Source organism: Squalius cephalus (assembly GCF_949319135.1).
Source record: "Squalius cephalus genome assembly, chromosome: 7".
NCBI classification, from domain to species: Eukaryota; Metazoa; Chordata; class Actinopteri; order Cypriniformes; family Leuciscidae; genus Squalius; species Squalius cephalus.
Window position 1 is genome coordinate 12,343,259 of NC_137128.1, and position 23,379 is coordinate 12,366,637.

A 23,379-nucleotide genomic window follows, 5' to 3' on the forward strand; every position below is an offset into this window, starting at 1 on the left:
CTCCAAGTTTTGCGGTGCTCAAATGACTCAGAGGGTTGTTATCAGTCCAAACGATGCACTTATGGCCCAGCAAATATTCTCGAAATTTCCCCACCATTGCCCATTTCAGCACAAGAATCTCGAGCTTCATAGAACTAGTTTGGCAACCTCTTCTCAGTCCGACTCAGTGTACTACTTGCATAAGCAAGAGGCCTCACTTTCCCTTCTTGCTCTTGCGACAACACTGCTCCCAGCCCGTTCTGGCAGGCATCTACTTCCAAAATGAAAGGCAGTGAAAAATTAGCATAAGTCAACACAGGAGTAGTAGTCAGACGCACCTTCAGATCTTGAAAACTCTCCTCACAAACCTCAGTCCAAGCATTGCTCACAGGTCTCCGTGTACCCTTTTTGTCCTTACTCCCGCCCAGTTCTCCAATTAGATGATACAAGGGAGCCGCAATCACTGAGAAACCTTTAACAAATTGTCTATTATAACTAGCAAACCCCAAAAAGGATTTTAGTGCTGCTACATCCATTGGTCGGAGCCAATTGGCTACAACAGCGATCTTTACAATGTCAGTAGAAACTAGGGATGTCCCGATCAGGTTTTTTTGCCCTCGAGTCCGAGTCCGAGTCATTTGATTTTGAGTATCTGCCGATACCGAGTCCCGATCCGATACTTCTATAATACATAAAAAAAAAAAAAAGAACAACGAAAAAACAGATCCAAGATGTTCCTTTCCTTATTTTTTTTATTTAATTAATCTTATTTTAACATTCAACAACTTTGTTAACAAACAGAGCACTTCTGTGAGGTAGCTTGAACAATCAAGTAATAAATAACATAAATTCTTCACTTTTGGACTTTGGTGCAACAGTAAATATAAACAAAAGTCTAATATAAAAACAAATAGAACCTCAACTTAAAATACCCTGCAGGCATGTAAACAAATAAAAGTGCCACAGTGTTTGCAAAGCTAGTAAAGTGCTTTTAGGAACTGCACTCCTAACTCTTACTGTCATCACAGTAGTAGGTTTCACAGAAGGAAATGTATGTTTTTCTTAATGAAAACTAACATCTCTACCTTGTCAGGTTTGAGCCTGTTTCTGTTCTCATCAAGGACATTTGCAACAGCACTAAAAAGTCTCTCACTGTCCACAGAGCTGCAGGGGGCACTGAGATACTGGGTTGCAATAGCAGCCATAGAGGGAAACTGATTAGCATGTTCTTTCCAGTACTGAAGTGGGTCGCTTTTCTTAGGGGTGTTTTTTTCTGAGAGGTAGGTCTGCACTTGAGTTTCTGCTGATGTGGTACTCACGGACCGTCCCTGTGACTGCCTCTCTTGTAAGATTTCCTCAAAGGCGATGTCCAGGCTGCTACATGCTTCATGACGTGGTGCCTTGCTCACTGGTTCTGCTGCAGCCTCATTTTCCTCTGGCACTGCACTGACAGCCCTCCTCCCCTCTATCTTTGCCACCTCCTGGATAAGGTGTTCCTTTGCAAGCAACAGGTTGGCTGGCATTGTGAAAAAGCTAGAAACAGATAAAAGTAACACAATTCAAAACAATAAGACAAGAAGAGACACCACATAGCACAGCTCTTCAGTTAGGCAACTGCCTACACATGTACTCAATTAATAAACAATAAAAAAAAAAATCTAACCTTAGAACTAAATTACCCAAAACTAAATTAAAAAGGAAGTAAAAAATAAATTGGCTTAATACTGGTGTCTGGTGATGACTTGACTTTATATAAACATGATGTACAAAAGGTGCATTTTAATTTTACTATACTTGCCCATCTTTGTATCTGGGATCTAGAAGAGTGGCAATGTAGAAGAGTGGCTCAGTTTCAACATCAGCAAAGCGCTTCTCCACTGCCTCCAGCAGAGTCCTCTTCATTGTTTTTATTCCCTGGTCATCATCATCCTCCCGAGACAGAACACGTCTGAGGACTAATGAGTGAATGAATGACTTAATGAATGCATGGGATTATAGTTGGTTTCAAACAACATCAATAAATGTTACAGTATAAAGTTATACATAAAAATACAAATTACCTGTTATGGCAGGGATCACATCAGCTGCAGTTGCAGTCTCCCTGCTCACATCCCTGGTCAGCTCTTCAAAGGGGGATAGCACATCAGCAGTCTTATTCATCAGCTCCCACTGGTGAGCTGTCAGTGTTGCTGGTAGAGTGCGCTCAGCTGCAAAGACACTAAGAGCACGTTTTTGTTGCAGTAGGCTCTGCAGCATGTAGAGGCTGCTGTTCCATCGTGTCTGCACATAAGATAACATGATTCACTTTATTTGTTGTGCAAATTAGGTGCAGAGCACATAAAGTATTAGTGGCTTACTAAATCAAGTGTATGGAAAATAATAATAAAATAGAAATACAATAAAGAATGTTACCTGTACATCCTGCTGTAGGCGCTTGATATCCATATTTAGGTCAATCTGTATGTCTTCTAGTCGAGAGTAGGCCAACGGGGAGTGTTTAAAATGGCCTACAATCTTCCTTGCGTTGGCCAGGGTCTCTGTCACACTGCGCTGAGACAGCAGGCCCTCATGCACACAGAGTTGAAAGGAATGGGCGACACAGCCCACACTCGGCACCCCCATATCCCTCATAGCTTTCTTCATATTTGCCGCGTTATCACGCAAAATTACGTGGACCCGTTGCTTTTCAATTCCCCAGTTGTTTAGCATATTTTCCATCGATTGCTGGATGCGCTCTGCGGTGTGCGATCCGCGAAATTCCTGGACATGTAGGGTCGCATGGCGTAAAACAAAACTTGAGTCAATCCATTGTGCGGTAAGGCTTAGTAGAGACATGGGAGCTACAGACGAACTCCAGATGTCTGTGGTGAACGAAACATAAGGTACATCTGATAACAGGACAAGTAGTTTGTCAGAAATCTTCTTATAAAGGGCTGGCAGAGCTTTCTCTGTGAAATAGTGGCGAGAAGGCATTTCAAATCGAGGTTCTACGTGCTCCATAAGCATAAGAAATCCAGGGTTCTCTACAAAGGCGAATGGCAGGTCACTCATTGCGATCATTTGTGCTATCTTGGCTGTGATGTCCTGCGCCTTCGCGCTGTCACGGGGCATTTTTTCTCTCCTCTTCAAACTCTCCTGCAGCGTGAGCTGACTCGTCTTCGGCTGTGTTGTCTGGGTAAACTCGCTGTATTGTGTCGGGTGTTTGTTTTTGAGGTGCCGTATCAGGTTTGTTGTGTTAAATGTAGCCTTGTCCTTTCCACCTCTTGCAATCCCAAGTTTACATATCTGACAGTTTGCTATGGCAATGTTATTGTCGTCAACTTTATAATAGCTCCAGACCGCAGACATTCTCGCGCTTTCTGCTTCAAGCTGCTTCCGTGCTCTACTTTGCCGGCATTTAACCAATAGTGTCTCTGCAACAAAATGATGTCATGCCGCACGCGTTGCTGTTTCGGTGTGGAGTTAAAAGGGTCTAACTCTGTGCCACCGCATAACTATAGATGTGTTAAACACTAATGAGAATATATATTTATTATTTATATATATAACTTATCCGAGTCCTGATCGGGAGGTAACGTCCGATTCCGATCGAGTCTGAAACCACGTGATCGGGCCCGATTTCCGATCACGAGATCGGATCTGGACATCCCTAGTAGAAACCCCCTGATTGGATATCACATGTCCCAGATACTTCACCTCAGTCTTGAAAAAACAGCACTTCTCCAACTACACCTTAAGACCTTCTTGATGCAGCCGACTCAGAACATTTTCCAAACGGTCCAAATGTTGATCTATAGAGCAGGAAAAGACAATAACATCGTCGAGGTAAAGCAACAGAGTTTGGAAGTGCTGAGACCCAAACATGCGCTCCATGAGTCGTTGAAATGTACTTGGTGCATTACATTAGAGACCTGGGACCCGCGGGACCCAGCGCAGCCGAGTGCGGCGCGGGACAATATTTGATGGGTGAATGCGGGTGCGGGCGGCAAGATATTATTGTGTGCGGGTTGCGGGAAAATAAAATTATTTGCGGGAAATATCTAACAAAATAAAATAACTAGAAACAAATAAACCATTATTTATCTAATGTACAAGCAACAAGGATAACTAAAATAAAAACGATTTACAGGCGCAAGGTCGGAAGCTAACTCTCGCGTGGTTCAGAGGCGCGGAACAGCCAAGCCTTGCACCGCATTACTCAGGTGGATCGTTTAGTGTTACAGATATTAGTTTGTTATTAAAGAAAGGAACATGCAAAACTACAAAACCAAACAAAGGAAAATCTGATATTTGGAAATGTTTTAGTATGCGACAGCGATGGAAAGCACCTTCCTTTTGCGAGCTGTGACAAATGCAGCAAAATACTCACAAGTCTGGAACTTCAGGTCTGAAGCGTCATGTGTGCACCGTTTTGAAAGGCCAAACTTCCCTGACGTTTACGGCAAGTCAGTCGAAAGTTTCAAGTGCACTAAAAGATGTAGAATATGCAATGTATTTAAAAAAAATAACTACTTATACGTTTACCCGCGGGATTTTGCGGGCGGGAGCGGGACGAAACTTGATTGTTGCGGGCGGGAGCGGGAGAAAATAAAATATATTTTTCCGGGAGCGGGACAAAATCTTGCCGGAGCAAAAATCCGTCCCGCGCAGGTCTCTACATTACAAAGGGCAAAGGGCAAACGATTAAATTCGAAAAGCCCAAAAGGGGTACAAAAAGCAGTCTTACATTTATCCTTCTCTTCAACAGGCACCTGATTGTAACCGCTTGCCAGGTCTAAAGTTGAAAACCAGCGGGCACCTGAAAGGGCGTCAATGGACTCCTCAATTCGAGGGAGGGGAAAAGCATCTCTCCGAGTTTTGCGATTAAGCTGGCGATAATCCACACATAAACGCAAAGCACCATCTTTTTTCTTCACTAAAACTATTGGGGATGTATAGAGGCTGGAACTCTCCCTTATTACCTGACTTTCTAAAAGTTGATTTATATGTGCCTTTACAGCATCATATTCAGCAGGTGGAATGCGCCTATACCTTTGTTGTACAGGTACCTCATCAGCTAAGGGGATTTCATGACTAATAAGGGTAGTACAACCTAAATCTCCCTCATGGGTAGCAAACACTGACTGATACTTTGTCAATAGACAAATAACTTTACTCTGCTCTGACTCAGAGAGGGCGGACAAGTCAACTGACTGTATCAACTGTTGTATTTTACCAGCTTGCACTTGTTGCATACTAACTGTTGCCTGAACTTCCCCCGCCCCCAGTGAAAACGGAAGCCCCTCAACTCCTGCAGGTAAGCTAACTATTTGTGCTGGCTTTAACATCCCTAAGGCGCTGCGCGAAGGAACGCTAGCATCAATACTGCCAACATTAATCACAGGAACATAAGCTGTACCTTTAAAAAGCTGCACTACTGCAGGGATTACTAGCACTCCAGCAGGAAGCACAACATTAGAAAATGGCTCAAAAACAACAGTCTTAGACTGGTTAATAAGGTGATGAGAGCAGGTAGCCGCCACTAATTTCATGGCGCCCCCTGGTAAGTGGACAGGGTGCCTACCCCCAACTCTTGCAATCCCGGTACTGGACCTAACTGACGAGGGAGTATTATGACAAAACTGGAGAGCCTGTTGTCACTCCTTAGGGGCCTGCTGGACACATGAGAGGCTGAAAAGAGAAACACCATGCTGGCTGAACAACAAGTCATAACACTCACTGATAATATTCACTCCAAGAACACCTGGAATATTTGTCTTTGACCACAAACTAGGGGTGTCTTTTACCACGAGAATCCCCTTATTCGGAATAACTTTTCCGAACACCTCTACATTCACCTCCGCATACCCAAAATATGGTATATCAAGCCCATTAGCTGCTTTGAGTTGTAACCAATTACACAAATGAAGTTGTTCACTAAAATTTTGGGGGGAAAAAAACTGATACTGTGGACACCATTGATCCAGTATCCAAAAGGCACGATACCCTAACCCCCATGAGCACCATAACTGACGGGCACGGCCCCACTAATTTCGGCACACTGAGGGGGCTTACCTCATTAGAATTACTTAGAACGACTCAGGAGTTAGTTTTCCGACAGCTGCTGGGATCCCACCCCCCGTCTGAAATGAGACTGTGATCGAGGTTCAACACGTTCATTATCACAGTGGCTAGCAAAATGGCCAGGCTGTTGACAACGCCTACACACAACTTGATTACGATGTACAGGGGGCAGTTTAGGAGGATTGTGTAAATGGGAAAGCTGTTCCCCAAGCTCATTTAACTGTTCTTGTTGTCGTTTCAACAGTGCTTTTATTTCAGCTATTTCAGCAGAACAATTACCTGTTCTAGAAGTGTTTGATGTAGTGGATACATACGTAGCACACAATGAAGGCACAGAATAACTCTGTGCCCGCCCCTCTACAGACAACCCCTCCCACTCCCATCGAATAGCCTCTTTAAGAATATCTAAAAGTGTATGGCTTGGATGGGCTCGGATAATTTGTTTCAGTGCCCTTCGAAGGGCTGGGTTAGTAACATGTTCAACAAACTGATCTCTCAACAATATGGCAGAGTTAGGCATTGCATCGGGGGCACTTTCCAACACCTCATTTATAGCCTAAACAGAGCATGAGAATACTCCTGTAATGATTCACCCTCAAGTTGTTTACGGGAAAAGAATTTCTCTTGTAATGCAACATAAGACTGAGGACACCCATACATTTCTTGGAGGGTAGAAAGAATCTTTTCTGGATCCTCCCTCTCTGCTCGAGACCTATATTTGATTTCATTTTTGGCTTCCCCCTCCAAATGATCATAAATAAAGTAAGCTTGATCAACAGATGTTAAACCCCGGGCCCGCACACTTGTGCGGACCTCATCTAACCATTCGGCTATTCCGATTCCCACAGTACCTCTAAAAACAGGGCACTTCCTTTCCCTGGGACAGCACTACAACCAACCAGAGCATTTTCGCAACAGCGGAGCTAGTTGATAGATTAAACTTTTGCTGTATCTGGCCGCCAAAACTAAGAACTCATCTTCCTGTTTTAAGGATGACTTAAGTGCCGTTCTTTGTTCTTTTCTCAAAGAAAAGCTTAACTCCAAGTCCTCCAGAGTCACGGACAAAGCCGTTTTGAAAGACCGCTGTTCGCCAGCAGCAGCTCTTTTTTGTTTTCAAGTAGCAGGTAATTCACGTGGAACAGTCACAACTCTGTCGTCATTATGTAAAACCCGCCCACCGACTCTATACACGATGTGATTGGCCTGACTAGAGTTTGGTTTTTCCAGCTCGAAAGTCAACGGAGAGTTGCTAGACTACCCTGTCTGCAAAATAAATTTTGCTGCCACTAGGGTGCGTCTAGATTTCTAGGCTAGAATACTGTAAAAGAGGGATCACAATTTAATAAATATAGACATTAGGTCAATTATTAAAATCACAACCCACCAGTCTTAAGACAGGAGTGACCAAGCCTGTGGAAAGAAGAGAAAGAGTCACTGGGCCACGGACCCGCAGCCCTAAGAGCACACACCACACGGGCACAGTTCTCAAGATCATTAACCAACCACTTCTAAAGAGAAGTGTAGTGAATAATACAAACCACTCTACACGCCCAAATCAATACCCATGCAGTGCAGGAAATCTCACGCCACATGCAGTGAAGGGAGGAAAGGCCCAGATGACCCCAGAGGAAAGTACTTCCACACAGGCTGGCTCCTAAAACACAGAAGATATGAATTAAAACTCCCCTTTACACATCACATAAACCTCAGCGGTTGGTCTAAACCAAACTCAAATAGTAAAATCAATTACAGACATAAACAAGAAATCAATTCAAAACAGAAAAATCAGTATAACCATAAACTTAAGATTTGCATAACAAAAATAAATGATAAGCAAAACAGCAGGGCCTATACGTCAGAGGTCCACATGCATAGAATTCCACAAAGAAAGATCTGCCAAATAAAAACAAAACAAAACATAACATAAATACCAAACAAACCATATTCAAATCTGAAATACAAATACAAATAAACTACTTATGACGCAAATCCCATACAGAGTCATAAACATTCAAAATACACAATTGTTAGATAACCAAATAATTATACATAAACGTTTATCAATGAAACAATCCTAACAATCTGACACACACACACACACACACACACACACACACACACACACACACACACACACCTCTGCCATAATCCAAGGGTGGAATAGACTGGGTGATACAGCTCGTTGCTATAGGCTAAACACGGCATTCATCACTCGACACTAGCCACATTAATCACGGACGTGCTCACACTCGTGTATCGAGGATTTCCTCCCTGCGTTCAACACAGAATCAACAATGTAAATAAACTAGAGGTGGGCATAGATTAATTTTTTTAATCTAGATTAATCTAGATTAAAATGGCTCATTTGAATTCTGCCGAAGGCATTCAGAATGTGTGCGCTACCCAAATAATGACTATAAAAGTAAGTCTTGGAGAACGGGTTTCTCAAGCCAGGTGGCGCATTAGACCAGGGGCTCATCTCCTGTTTCCAAAATGCATCACAAACTGCTTGAGAAAGCTGTTCTACTCATAGACTGTAAAAGGTTACTACTGTACTGTTACCGTCCGTAGGCAACATTAGGTAGGCCTATGTTATTATCAACTACTATAGGCTATCAATTAGGGATGGGATGCAAAACTGTAAGTATACAACATAATTTTGCAGATAAATAAAATTTAAGTACACTAGCTGCAGAGACTTAAGTAGGTCTAATGTTTATTATGGCTTGGAGCTTATGAAACCCCAAATTTAAAATTAGAATATTGTCTAACTGATGTCTTTTCAGTTAAAAAGAAACACAACAACGATTCTTAAAATCGGGCGCAGACAGAGATTATGTGCTACACCCACTGATCTATATAGAATGACATGTCATTATGTGTATATGTCATAATGTCATTATATAGATCAGTGGCTACACCACTAAGATATATTGGGAATAATACGCGCGCGCTGGTATTCAGTGATATCATGTTTCGTTTTGAATTTGAGGTGGTAGAACGGATTAGTCGTGTGTTAACTTACCGAACTGTGACCCCACACACTCTGTCTATAGTTTGCTGCTGCTCGTCGGATGGCTTAAATCCGAACCAAGTCCAAATAATGGATGTTGCACGGATCTTTTTCACCAGCTTTCACTTTCAGCAGTTTACTTAAGATGACGACGAATATGATGCGTTGCAGCCGGGTGTACCTCGCGGCCGCGGGTAGATTGCGTCATAATAGCTTGTGTAGTATAGAGCCAGCTCCCACCCAACTTTGAGAATAGATTAACGGCGATATTTTTTTTTATCGCGCGATAAGTGTCTCGTGTTAACGCAGCACGTTAACGCCGATAACGGCCCACCACTAAAATAAACTAAACGTCTTTATACATTACAGCCATAGACTGTAAAAGAAATGGACACAGCGACCCCATTGGATTCAACAGAGAAAAGTGAAGTCAATTAGAAGCACTCACTTCCTGATGGCTGACCGTACTGCGCAGACTCAAACTGAGCTTGACGACGTAGATGTGACGTGAGCAACCTGTCTGTCTTCTAGTAGCTGTGCCAAGAGAAGTCTGAATCATTCCCTTCCGAAACTTGCAGAGACGGAGAGTGTGAGTAGGAGGTGTCCATGAGCTAGGAGCAGGAGAAACTTTTGCTAAGTATTCTGATTAATTATTTTGTCATTTTGCCTCCACGTCCCCCCGATTGCCCGCGAGCTTCTCCATACGGTAATCTCTCTACTGTGCGACAGAAAGTCGCGTGGTTATGACGCAATCGTTAGCCTATTTTTACAAAAACTGCTTCTACGGGGCCATAACGTAAGATACAAGGTCATGGAGCCTTTTATACATTTTCGTGTTTCTTTAGAAATAAATAATGGACAAATGGAGTCTTTAAACGCCTCAGATGTAAAGTTATTCGCTGTCAAAGTGACGCCAAAATGAATGGCCCAGCAAACACAGAACGTTGGCGCAACGAACCCAACCTTCTAACAACGTTTTAACAACATGGCCAAAAGGTTGCTATGACTACGTTGTGTCATGAAGGTTGTTACAGCGTAGTCACAATGTTGACATTAAACGTTGGCCTGTCTCATTCTTCATCGAGCGAGGATACGTGAGGATTGCGTTTAATTTACTTCAGCTAAATAAGATACGTAATTATTCAAACACAACCTACAACTTGATTTTTTTTTTTTATGCAGTCTACAATGCTGGTGTTTTTGATTTGGACTGGGTTGCTGACCCTTCCAAGCTCTACACTCAGCAATTAGATGTCCCGCCTTACGACAAAAAACATACTCTGTCTGCCTTTTGAATGGAAATTACACTGGGACGACTGTCAAGGGGCTTATGAACCAGCTATTCACTTTTTTGAAAACCTACTTGTGAAGGAGCATCACGATTAATAAAGGTGGCCTTATGCAGAAGCGCAAACTCGTCTGCGAATATGGCTGCCTGCTGTAGGGAAACAATCTTTTTTTCACCCAGATATACAGCAGTACGTTCTGGCAAGCAGTTCTTAAAATCCTCAAGTAAGATCAGCTCATGTACAGAGGCCACATCATCTGCTTTACATGCCATACACCATCTATCAAAGAGGATTCCCTTTTCACGAGCAAAATCTGTAAATGTTTGATCGTGAGCTTTCCGTAGGCCACGAAAACGCTGTTGGTATGCTTCCGGCACTTACACATAAGCTCTCATAATAACACTCTTAACCCGGTCACGAAAAATAGGCACCAGGGAAATATATTTGCTCACATCATACCCACTGGCAGACTGTGAAGACAACACGCTAGCAGAAGTATCGGGGCGAGCAGCGTCAATATTTGTCTGCAATTCCAGTTGTCTCATTTTAAGTGTTGTATCTGCTTCTAATTTCTTTAATTCCAGCTCTCGACGGAGTTGGAAATCTCTCTCCCTCTCTTCCTTCTCTATCTGAAGCCGCAATAAACAAACTTTTAAACGGCTATCCTGCTTAGAGCCAGGAGATGACTCAACTGAGAATGGCACAAAATGGGGCATTGTTACAGGCTTCCCTATCTGTACCCCCCCATTGACCAGCAGGGGTCCCATTACCAAGTTGGTCCCCCCCACACACTCTGCTCTGGGTCAGGATTGCTCATAATTACCGGTAATGTGATAACCCCTTTACTGATAAGTCCATTTAAAACCACCGCTTTAAGTTCAGCTTTCCCTAGGGAAGTGGACACAGAAATATCATAATGGTCTGCAATGTCATGGAGTTCAGTTTTCTTACATTTATCTAACTGGTTCAAATCTGGACTGAACACAAAAGCATTAAAGTCAAAACCTGCCATGACAAAAACACCTAAAATAAGCTAATCCAATGATTGATATTAACCCCTCTCACAGGCAAACCGCCTCCCTCCACAGAACAAAGCTCCTCAGCACCTGCCTCACCAAACTTACCTATCTATCTTCAGAAGCATGCCGGGCTCTAGGCGACTTACAGGCAGTACATCAGCGGTCGAAACCCTGAAACGCCAGCCCCCTTTGGAGAAACATAGTCTCCGCCCAGGATTTACGTCCAAAAACAAAAAAGGTAAAATAATAAACTAGTGCCCGATGGAAAGGCTGTTTCAGCCCAGCTGGACACTACCCTGTGCTAAGCTGAGGAAGCAGTTCAAGTGGAAATTCACTCGGGGTAACATCAATGATTTACCAAACAACACACAAAAATAGTCACAAATATAATATGAAGCTAAATCACCATACATACAACATGAAACATGAATCAAGTATCCTGGTTTTCCAAAAATATCCCGGATGAGCCCCCACTTTGTTACGTCCCCGGCTTGTCTAGGGGTGTGGGACTAACAAACAGATATACCCAGAGTGGAAAAAACCAAGGATGACTCAAAACATGTGTCAAGTTCATGTATTTATTTATTTCAGCCTTATGTAAAGTAAACTACAAGAAAATAATACTCAAAAAGTGCAACACAATATACAGTCTCCACGGCTCCCACCGCGTTACTGAAACGCACGCAGAGATTGCCCGCCGCTCACCACGCCGACACCCAGCTGATTGGGAATCCCGATCCGACAGCTGTCTCCACAGAGTCACTTGACAGAGAAGCTAAAATCAGCACCCAGCAGATCGCGCTACAAACCACACAGTAATCCACACAGTAATCCACACAGGAGTTCACACAGGAGTTCACACAGTCTGACGCGAGCCGCCCAGGAAAAGTGAAAGAGTCGAGAGCACTTCACTGGCTAAACTTATACAACCCACTAATTGCCACTGATCCGCTTCAGCTGCGGGATTCTCACCGCACCAGATTCAAGACACCTGCAGAAGAGAGACAGAAAACACCCACAGCAACACACAAAACACGCACACAGACCTCACGGGTCGTAACACTGTGAATAGACGCAGTTAGATCAGAATAGCCAGTTGCACTGAAGGATACAGGGCAGCATAACAGCAGTGATCATATATCAGTATGTACATGAGCACAGCGTCAGCAGCCGTAGCAGCAACAACTGTGAATAAATGCAGTTAGATCAGAATAGCCAGTTGGTACACAAGTGTAAATCAAGTAAAGTTATTTATGCACTTGCAGATACTTTCTCCAAAGGACAGTCATCTGAGAGGGTTTCTCCACTGTCCTGTGCAATGGAAACAAATAATTGGCATTACAAAGTGTTGCACTTTCTTCCCTTTGATGTAAAAGGTTAGAACTGCACTTACTGCACATGCTTCAGCAACTACTTGCTTGGGAACAGGTAAAAGTGTTGGTGTATTGTATAAAACTGCACAAAAGAGGAAAACACTGTCATTACAATGAAGTGCACTGGGGGAAAATGTGATTAATAACTCATGGTGTAATATTTTTACATACATGCAGTGTTCACTTTCACAAGTCAAAGCAAAGCAGCATCATTAAAGCAGTCTGGTGTGAAATGATGGTTGATCGTGGGGAATCCCCACGAGGGAATCCCCGCGTCAAAGCTTTGGGAATATTCCCTTCAAAAACAAAACTCAGCCACTGTGTCTTCAGCGGTTCAGATTTAGGAACATAACAATTACTGCTGTGTTCGTTATTACACCCAAGAACAGAACACCACAATCGCTTAGACGCCATTCTCCTCATAGACAGTGCTCCAACGTTTCAACAATGACTATGATTGACAGCTCACTCACGAGCGAGGGCGGGTCTGTGTTGAAACGCTGTGTCAATCAACAATCGTGGGAGGGGCGTCGATTTTGTGACGTCACTTCAAGTCACTTTAGTGACTTGATTTCAGAGAAGGTAAAATATATAAGGAGATTTTAAAAAAACCACCTGATGGATTTTTATTATTTTATGATGGTTGTGTACAGGCACTGCCAACACACATTTCAGTACAATCAACTTGTAAAATTGCATGTACCATTATATGACCCCTTTAAAAACAAAGTGTGCGCAGTTGCACAACTATTTACATAAATACATCTAATATATCCTACGAGTTATGAAGGAAGAGAACAGCACAGACAGTTGATGGTTTCAGCGCCGCCGTCCTCCTCTGATTGAGAGGTTGTGACTGAAATAGTGCTCACGGGAGCACATGCGCTAAACAGTTTTGTAAAATGATATATGTAAGGGATAATCCACGGCTAGCCATGCATTAAAGAATTTTAATGCACAACGTAGAGGCGAAGAACCACCCGACGCGAAGCGGAGGGTGGTTGCCTCTACGAAGTGCATTAAAATTCTTTAATGCATGGCTAGCCGTGGATTATCCCGCTTATACCTTGGTTATTTGCCAAGTTAAAAATAAGTTAAAGCTGTAACTGATGTTTACAGTGTAATTTTTTAACAGACGTGTAAAAATGACGGTTATTTCTTAAGTTTAGGCTCGTCAGTTCTTGCACTCCGTCCGCTTTAAATAAAGTAGAGCCATCGGATTGCTTTTATTTGAATGAATTCACATTTATTTAAATTCATTATTAAAAGAGAGAGACAGAGAACTGAAGGAGAAGGAACAGAGAGAGAGAGAGAGAGAGAGAGAGAGAGAGAGAGAGAGAGAGAGAGAGATGCGTGCACGAGTTAACGTTACCTGTGTGCGTCGATCTCTTCTTTAAAGTCTAGCAGCTACAGTCCCCTCGTTGCTTAAGCCTACCTAAACGTTTTCATATGCGTCTCTCACTCTGCTTGCAAGTGTATCTGTGTTACTATGGTTACCAATGTAGCGGATTAATTTCGAACTGTAATCAAACTGACTGGAACTACCTGTGCATTAAACGGTTTTACTGCACACCTTCCAGCCAATCAGAATCGAGTATTTAAACAGCCCATGGTATAAGATAAAATAAAAATGATTCATATATCATTTTACAAAACCGTTTTGCGCATGTGCTCCCGCGTGCTCATATTTACGATCACAACACAGCAAGCGGGCAATCACACGGCACGCAAACTATATATATGTAGGCTATAGCCTATATAGTTTTTCTTAGTGACAAACCCAAACCCGAGGCTATTCATTAAACATTAACCCGAACCCGACCCAAAACCCTTGAGTTTTGAAAATGTTATTACTTTTAGTGTAAATGGCGATTTATAAGCAACATAACACGACCCAGAGTGTTGTTTTCCTGAATACCATCACGATTGAAAATGTGACTCTGATACAACAGTTTAATAAACATGTAGTTAATATTAAAACCCTTACATTTTAGAGGCAATATTGATTGGTTTTGCTCTGTTTCAGCTGTGAAAATAGTTCCAAATAAAAATCACAGCAGAACCTTTAAAACAGCAGAAATATTTACTGAATGAGTCAGTGTTTTGAACGAATCGGTTGAGTCAAAGATTCAATGACCCATTCATAAACAACTGCCTCATTCCTGAATGAATCATTTGAATGAATGACTCAATGACTCATTAGGACGGTCACTTGCACCACCTACTGGTGGTTTAGTTTCTTCATGGTTAAAAGTATAATTCTTTCCCCCAACATTTCTTATTTGTATGTTCAAAAATAAATCTCAAAAATATATATCTATATATATCTTAGGAAATATGTCTCATAACCTAATTTAATGCAGTTGTAATTTTTCATTGTAAATTATTTTATTTTAATTGGTAACAGCCCTATTGTGTATTATTCTAAATAAATTTATTTATCAAATTTAAAAATTTTGAAATGAAAGATGAAGCATATATTTAATAAGATTGGGGGGGGGGGGTACCTTGTGGTAAATATAACAAATATGCAGATTTAAATATTTTAAAGTTGATGAGAATTTTGTTTTATATTACAAGATGAAAATCCTATATTTTCCAGAAAAGCAACTTTTTTACATGGACAAGTGAATGACCGATTTAAGCACGTTAATGGCTTAATGTCGAGCTCTGCTCAAAAGCACTTGTTGTTAATGATATAATTACACTGTAAACCCTAATAAGTTGAGACAACTCAAATTATTTGAGGAAAGTGGTTGCGTAAGTAAAATTGAGTAATGGCAAAATTGACAACTCAATTCAATTAAGTTGACCTAATGTTGGTCTCTTCATTGAATTAACTTAAATGTTCAAGTACAGATAACTTAAACAGGGAAATAGACTTAACTTAAATTTTCCAGTTTTATATGGTTGTTTACTTGTTTTAATTATTTATAAATGATTTAATACAAATATTGTTTTTCCATAAACTGCTTTATTAGGTTTATACATTTACATTAAAGAAACATTGCTCACAACATTAAGCTCATATTTTTAAGTCACATTAAAACATTCACATCACATCACATTTTAAGTCTCATTTTAAAAGACACATGAGCAAAACAGTAAACTCGTATTTTTAACAGTCTCATTTTCAAAAGACCATGTGCAATGTAAATGTGTTGCAATTAAAAGTGTGCCATTTTAACCAAACAGCCGGTTTGCCAACGACTGTGTTTTAGGCTGCAGGTCAATCTGCCCCAAGGAAAGTAGAATGCGCTGAATGAAGTCAAACGTGTATCTCAGCGACTTTGGGTAACTCAGGTGCAATGCATAAATTAGTCCGAACAGAAGGCACATTGCTTCAGGAAGGTCATGTTGTCCATCACAAATTTTCCCTTGATTACTATTCCAATCAAAGAGGGAGACGAATGCTGAGAGTTGAGGGGCTTAAGAGTCGTCCCATCTTCAACTATCACAATCACCACTGGCACATCAAGAATTGAGCTGTGATCATCGGACATCTAGTGAATAAACATTAACAAATTAAAATAAATTCACATGCATGCAAGCTCATGTACATTTCAAAATGTGCAATTTAAAGGGTTAGTTCACCCAAAAATGAAAATTCTGTCAGTAATTACTCACCCTCATGTTGTTCCAGACCTGTAATACTTTCATCTTCGGAACACAAATTAGGATATTCTTTTATATATATATATATATATATATATATATATATATATATATATATATATATATATATATATATATATATATATATACTTTATTTTTAAAGGTTTTACTTTTTTTTTTCCATTTAAACCAAAATGAACATAAAGTAACAAACAGATAGACCGACCAATGAAATGAAACATTATAATGTAAAGCCATAATACAATGAAACATGTTCCCTAGACACCTGTTAAATGAGATATTTGTATATATTTTATAATATAAATGGCATCTACTTATCTAAGAAAGTTTTCCATTTCTTCCAGTAACTTTCCCCTTTTTCCGAAGCATGCCTTAATGAAAAGGTCAGTTTCTCCATGTTGTATATTTCGTTTGTAATTTCAATCCACTGCGATGAGGTAGGAGGGTCTATGCTCAGCCATTTACGTGTAATGGCCTTCTTGCTTGCTGCTTGTAAGATTTGTAGCAGATATCTGTCTTCCTTTCTTGTCCCTTTTGGTATATTTCCAAGGTAAAACACAGAAAAGGTCTCTTCTAGTTGTAGTCCCAATATCATTTTTATATATCTAATAATATCTGTCCAGTAAGTGGTGATCTTAGAACATCCCCAAAAGATGTGAAGATGCCCTGCTGATTTCTGTCCACATTTCCTCTAGCAATTGCCATGTTGAGAATTTTTAGTCTGTTGTTCTCTGATCTTTGGAGTAATAAAGTACCTTAATGTATTTTTCCAAGTAAATTCTCTCCATAAGTCAGAGCTAGAAGTAGTAGCAATGGTTTCACATATATTTAACCAATCATCCTGAGTTATGTTCATTCCAATCTCATTTTCCCATCTTTGTTTAATATACATGGTGGAAAACCTTTTCCCAGATTCTAGAAGAGAATATACTGCGGAGACATGTTTTTTAGTGAGCTTCCCCCTACATACATTTATAAAAAGCATAACTAAGGGGCTGTTCTCCATGTTTTAGGACCTGATATCTGCATTAAAATGGTGTCTTAATTGAAGATACCTGAAGAAATCATCTTTCCTCAAGTAATATTTTTCCGATAATTGTTGAAAAGTTTCTAGGCCATTATCTATAATTATTTTCCAATATGCCGTAATACCCTTATTACACCAGTTTTTGAATCTTGCATCATTTTTTGCAGGTGTGAAATCCCTGTCATATGCTGGCCAGCGTAAGATCTTTGCAACTCTTTCAACTCTCTTGTCTCTTAATTCCGTAAGCCAAATGCTTAATGGTGTTTTTATCCCGAGGGATACTTTGGATAAAAGTGATTGTAATAGTTGTTTGTCCCCTAAAATGGAGGGGAGAGGAGTGCGGATCTCTGCCTGATCCAATTCTTTCCACTTGGCATCATCTGACGGGTCACACCATGCTATCAAAATCTTAAGTTGTGCTGATTTATAATAACTCTGTAAACATGGGAGAGCCCTACCACCTTCCTTTTTGGCTAGTTGCAATGTCTCAAATTTTATTCTAGGCCTATGTTTACACCAAATAAAATTAGAAATTATTTTGTTCCATTCATTAAATTGCTTAGAGGTCACCTCATTTGGTAATGCTAAGAAAAGATAAAGTAGTCTTGGTAGTATAATCATTTTGACCAGTTCTATTCTGTTGTACATGTTCATTGGGAGTATTAGCCAACGATCCATATCATGTTTTATATTGCATGTTAAGGGGGTATAATTGTGTTTATATACTTCTGTCAGTTCTCTAGGAATATTGACCCCTAAATATTTAATTATGTTATTATTCCAGTTACATTTTAAATGTTTTTGTATCTGTTTGCTTGGTTTATAGTTAAACGTTAAAATTTGAGTTTTATGGAAGTTTAATTTGTATCCCGAATAAGAGCCATATTTTTTAAGTAGGGATATTAATGTTGTTAAACTACTATCAGGTTTGATGAGAGTCATCAGAATGTCGTCTGCATACAAACAAATTTTGTATTCTGTATTGTATACAGTGACTCCAGTAATATTTTCTGATTCTCTGATGGCTTGTGCCAATGGTTCAATAAACAATACAAATAGCGTTGCGCTCATCGCGCATCCTTGTCTACAGCCTCGTTTTAGGGAAACACCATCTGATAAATCTCCATTAATTTTGATTCTTGCTGTAGGTGAATTGTATAGGGATTTTAGACAATTGATAACCTGACAATTAAATCCGAATCGTTTTAAAGACATATATAGAAACTCCCATCTCACAGAATCAAATGCCTTTTCTGCATCAAGGCTAAGCACGACAGATTCTGTAGGTTTCATATAATTTATGATTTTAAACGCTCTTCGTATGTTGTCATGCGTTCTATTTTTAACAAATCCTGTCTGATCTGTATCTATCAAATCTGGTAATATGTTTTCAAAACGTTTGGCCATTATTGTGGTAAATATTCTATAATCTATGTTCAATACTGATACAGGTCTAAAGGAGCTACATTCATTTGCATCCTTCCCTGGTTTAAGTATTACTGAGATAAGGGCTTGATTCCAGGATATTGGGATTTCTCCGCCTTCCAAAACCTGATTAAACAACTTTTCAAAGTCGGTACTATCATTTGCTTGAAGCACTTGTACCATTCCGATGGAAACCCATCCGGACCTGGCACTTTATTCCCCTTTAAATTTGATATCGCTTTTCCTATTTCTTCCTCTGTTATTTGTTGTGTAAGTTTTTTATTCTGTTCTGTGCCTATAGACGGTAAATCCAATGAGTCCAAGAAACTTTCCACTATATTTATGTCTGCCGCTGGAGGCTGGGAGTATAAATTTGAATAGTAATATACAAAAGACTCTTGTATATCTTCTAGATTATATCGTACCTCATTAGTCTGTGGATTTTTTATTTTATGTATGTAACGACTAGCTTCTTGCTTGCGTGCTCTCCACGCAAGTAATCTCCTGGCTTTAGGTCCATTCTCATAATAGGTTTGTTTGATAAATTTAGCTTTTTTGGTCACTTGATTTTCATAAAGTTCATTTAAAGTCTTTCGAGCCAAATTTAATTGTTCTAAACTATCTGCATTATTATTTCTTTGATGCTCCTCCTCCAAAATCTTAAGTTCCCTAGTCTTATCAGCAATTATTTTCTCTTTTTCTTTTTTCCTATTTGATGACCACATTATCAATTTACCTCTGAGAACTGCTTTAGCGGCATCCCATAATACACTTGGTGAAATATTTTCCTTATTATTATGATACATGTAATCTTCAAACTCCTTCTGAATGTATTGTTGAAATGCTGTCTCGTTAAGAAAACTAGAGTTTAACCTCCAGATCAGGTGTCACCAACCCTGCTCCTGGAGGGCTACTGTCCTGCAGACTTTAGGTCCAACCCTGTTCCAACACACCTGCCTGTAATTATCAAGCAACCCTGAACAGCTTGATTAGCTGGTCCAGGTGTGTTTGATTGGGGTTGGAGCTGAAATCTGCAGGACTGTAGCCCTCCAGGAGCAGGGTTGGTGACACCTGCTCCAGATCCTTTCTTTTCGTTTAATATCTAAATGTATTATTAAGTAAACCCCTGCGTGATCCGAGATGTCTCTGACTCCTATTTTACAATCAATAATCCTATGTCTATCAGAATTGAGCATGAAAAAATAATCTAGTCGAGAAAAAATAGAATGAGAGTGGGAAAAAAATGTATAAACCTTTTCATGTGGATGTATGTCTCTCCAAACGTCCATAATGCTTAGCTCTTTCATTATTTTTTTAATATGTAGTGCCTCTGATTTTATCTTTTTCGTCTTAGATGAGGAGTCCAGTGAAGGATGCAAGTGAATATTCCAGTCCCCCCCGCATATCACCACCCCAGACATTTCCATACATAATAAATCAAAAACTTTCCTAGTAAATTGCTTATTATGCCCAGGAGGTCTATAAATGTTCACCAATGTAACCTCTTTATGATCAATGAATCCTTTTACTAAAATGTATCGTCCATCAGCATCTGTCACCTGTGAGGTAAACTGAAAATTTACATGATTTGAAATGAGTATTGAAACTCCTCTTTCATTACCATGTTTAAACGAAGAATAATACGAATTTTTAAACCATTTTTTAAGTTTTTCATGTTCGGTATCTGAAAGGTGCGTTTCTTGCCAAAATATGACATCCTGCTTTTCTCTCTTCATTTTAGCTATAACTTTACCCCTTTTTACAGGATTGTGTAAGCCATTTACATTAAGAGTAATAAAATTATATTTCTCTCTAATCATTTTATTTTTTAGGGAACGTTATTATTATTGAACAGCTTGAATGGCTAAGAAAAAAAGTATAAAATGTCGGTCTATCAAAAATAAAACATAAAGAACAAATGAACAGGAACAGAATCGACTTCTAAAGGTGAAGTGCCATAATCACTTCTAAGCTGAAAGTGGAATCCTCTAAAACCAAAGGAGTCCCTCTCAATGCGAGTCGTATCCTCTGACTTAAGTCAGTCAGAGCAGCTCGCGTGGTAGAGAAAACAAGCAAGCATTTCCCAGCGGCAAGGTCCAGATTACACTTAGAGTTAAGGAAAACTGTTAAGAAAAATCTCACCGGTGAACATCATGATATTGACCTTAGCTAGTGGCGTCTACGTTGCGGCGAAATTCTTTTAATTTTTCTTGAATGCCTTTGATCCTCTCCCGTTGACGTCGTGAGGTACCTGCATTTTGCCACGCCGATTTCACCATCCTTGGTCCAGAAGGGTCCTTGTATTTAGTCACTTGGTTGAAAGTTTTGGTATTGATAACTCCTCTTCCCTTCAGGTCGTTCGCGGCTTCTTGAAGATCTCTGTAAATCACTGTACCGGTTTGGAAGTGAACACGGAGACGCGCTGGGTGTAACGTCTGGCAGCGAAGATTTTTTTCTTTAAGAGCTCTTCTAATGGGTGCATAGGCCTTCCTCTTTGCCAAAATGTCACTGGTGTAGTCTTGTTCGAAGAAAATGCGCTTCCCGTTGTACTGAATATCTTTTTTCTTCCAAGCAGATTGAAGCACCCGTTCTTTGACTTGAAACTCTAGAAAGCATAGGACGATTGATCTCGGGTTAGCCCCATGAGGAGGTTTAGCAGCAAGTGAGCGATGACACCTCTGTATTCCGAGAGGGGTGTCGGGAAGAGCTAGTTCTGTTTTGATAAATCTCTCCACAAAACCCGTTATATCGTCTCCTTCGGCCTCCTCTTCTATGCCGTGGATCCGTACATTGTTTCGACGTGAGCGTGCCTCTAAGTCTTCAAGCCGTGTCTGGAGTTGTTCCTGTAGTTCAAGTTAGTGGGATAGCATATCTCTTGCATCCGTGCTAAAGGCCTCCATTTCACTGATTCTGTCCTCAGCCGCCTCCACTCTAGTCATTACGTCTTTTATGTCGGTCTCAATAGCGCTCAATTTGATGTTCATTTCTCCTCTAAAATCACCAAGCTCCCTTTTGAGTTGGCCCGTTGCTTCGCTGATTTCTTTAGAGATGTCCGTGTGTATTTGTTTTATTTCGGCAATGATGCTGACCTTCACAGCCTCCATGTTATCGGCGCTTGTTAGCTTGTCAGCGCACGAGGTACTATCCTTGCTGTCACTCGGTGATAAAACGTTCTCTTCTGAATTAACCGGAGTCTTTCCTTTGTTTCTTGATTTCCGTCCCCCTGGCATTATCTCTAGTAACTTTTATATCAATAAAATAGCGTTCAACCTTGAGGGGGATTCAACCCCGCCGGGAGCTTTAGAATTATGCGACCACTCGTCTCTCCGCCATTACCGGAAGCCACAAATTAGGATATTCTTGATGAAATCTGAGAGCTGTCTCACTCCTCCATAGGCTTCTCTGTAATTTAAACTTGCCGGCCCAGAAAGTTAGGAAAGACATTGTTAAAATATCAGTTCAGTTGGCTCTGATAGCTTGTGTGGAAAAAATTTAATTGTATTAAATCCAACCACTTGTTATTAATACATTATTTTTAAGGAATTCATAACAGCCTTTAAACATTTACTCAGAGATCAACTATGAAGTCTATATTGCAGTTTTTACAGGTTTCATATCAATCTACTTTCTTCTATGACATATCTAGGATACATTTTTGGGACTTCTAACTAACCTTTGTTTGCATCAGAAGGTTCATCAAGAGCTGACCAGCAACTCCCTTTTTGGCTCTGAAAATGTCCAAGAGGCACGTACTATGTTGGTCAAGGGTCTCGTAAAATTCCTTTTTCAAGTTCTTACCAGCAATCCTATTAAGCTTGTGACTTTTAGTCTTCAGGCAGACCTTGTGGGGGTGAGATGTGGATTTGTGGTGAGCTCCGGATTACCAGTCGGGGAATAGTGCTGCCTGGTTACCCTGGAGTGGACGACCGCATCTGACGAGACAAGAGGAATCACTTGGGGCTACTGCAAGCTAAGTAAACACTCCCACTTAACGCGATTGTTTGAGTTGTAGAACATTTGAAATATACCTCCAGCACTTGCCCGTCTCCCCCCTCATTTATTGTGATCAAAGTCTTGTTAATTAGTATATGTCCAGTATAGACAGATCACCTGTATAGTAGCCAACGACCCACCAGCCCCATTGTACTATTCTAGCGACTTCCATACTGGATGTGCATTATTGCTGCCGTGCCTGTGTCGTAGCCAACGACCCACCAGCCCCACTGTACTATTCTAGTGGCTTCCATACTTGATGTGCATTATTGCTGCCATGCCTGTGTTGTAGCCAACTTCCATGAGTGCTGTTGCATTGTCCTATAAAGCCTTTGCATCATTGTGCTTTGCCATTACCAGTTTGCATTACAGCTTGAGGCCTCCAGCTTTTCGCTCTAAGTGTGTAACTGTAACCCCACCATCCAGCTTGCCTCACCCCTGGCGTGTACCCGACTGAATATCGCACTCCAGCACCGCCGACGTCGCTGCCTGCCTGCCACTGTCCTGAGTCAACCGCCTGCTGACTGTTGGTGTGAAGATTGCGGTGAAGTCTCACTTGAAC

At 40.6% G+C, this 23,379-nt stretch overlaps 1 protein-coding gene across 1 annotated transcript; it reads right to left on the reverse strand.

Moving 5' to 3' along the window:
- Window positions 1–1,710: 1,710 nt before the first annotated feature.
- Window positions 1,711–2,669, reverse strand: LOC307162270 (zinc finger BED domain-containing protein 4-like). Its single transcript, XM_079877482.1, has 3 exons — window positions 2,392–2,669; window positions 2,040–2,259; window positions 1,711–1,934 (listed from the first exon to the last, which is right to left on the reverse strand). The coding sequence occupies exons 1-3, from the start codon at window positions 2,620–2,622 to the stop codon at window positions 1,768–1,770; spliced, it is 618 nt and encodes a 205-aa protein (XP_079733608.1). The 5' UTR covers window positions 2,623–2,669; the 3' UTR covers window positions 1,711–1,767.
- Between the last annotated feature and the right edge of the window lie 20,710 nt (window positions 2,670–23,379).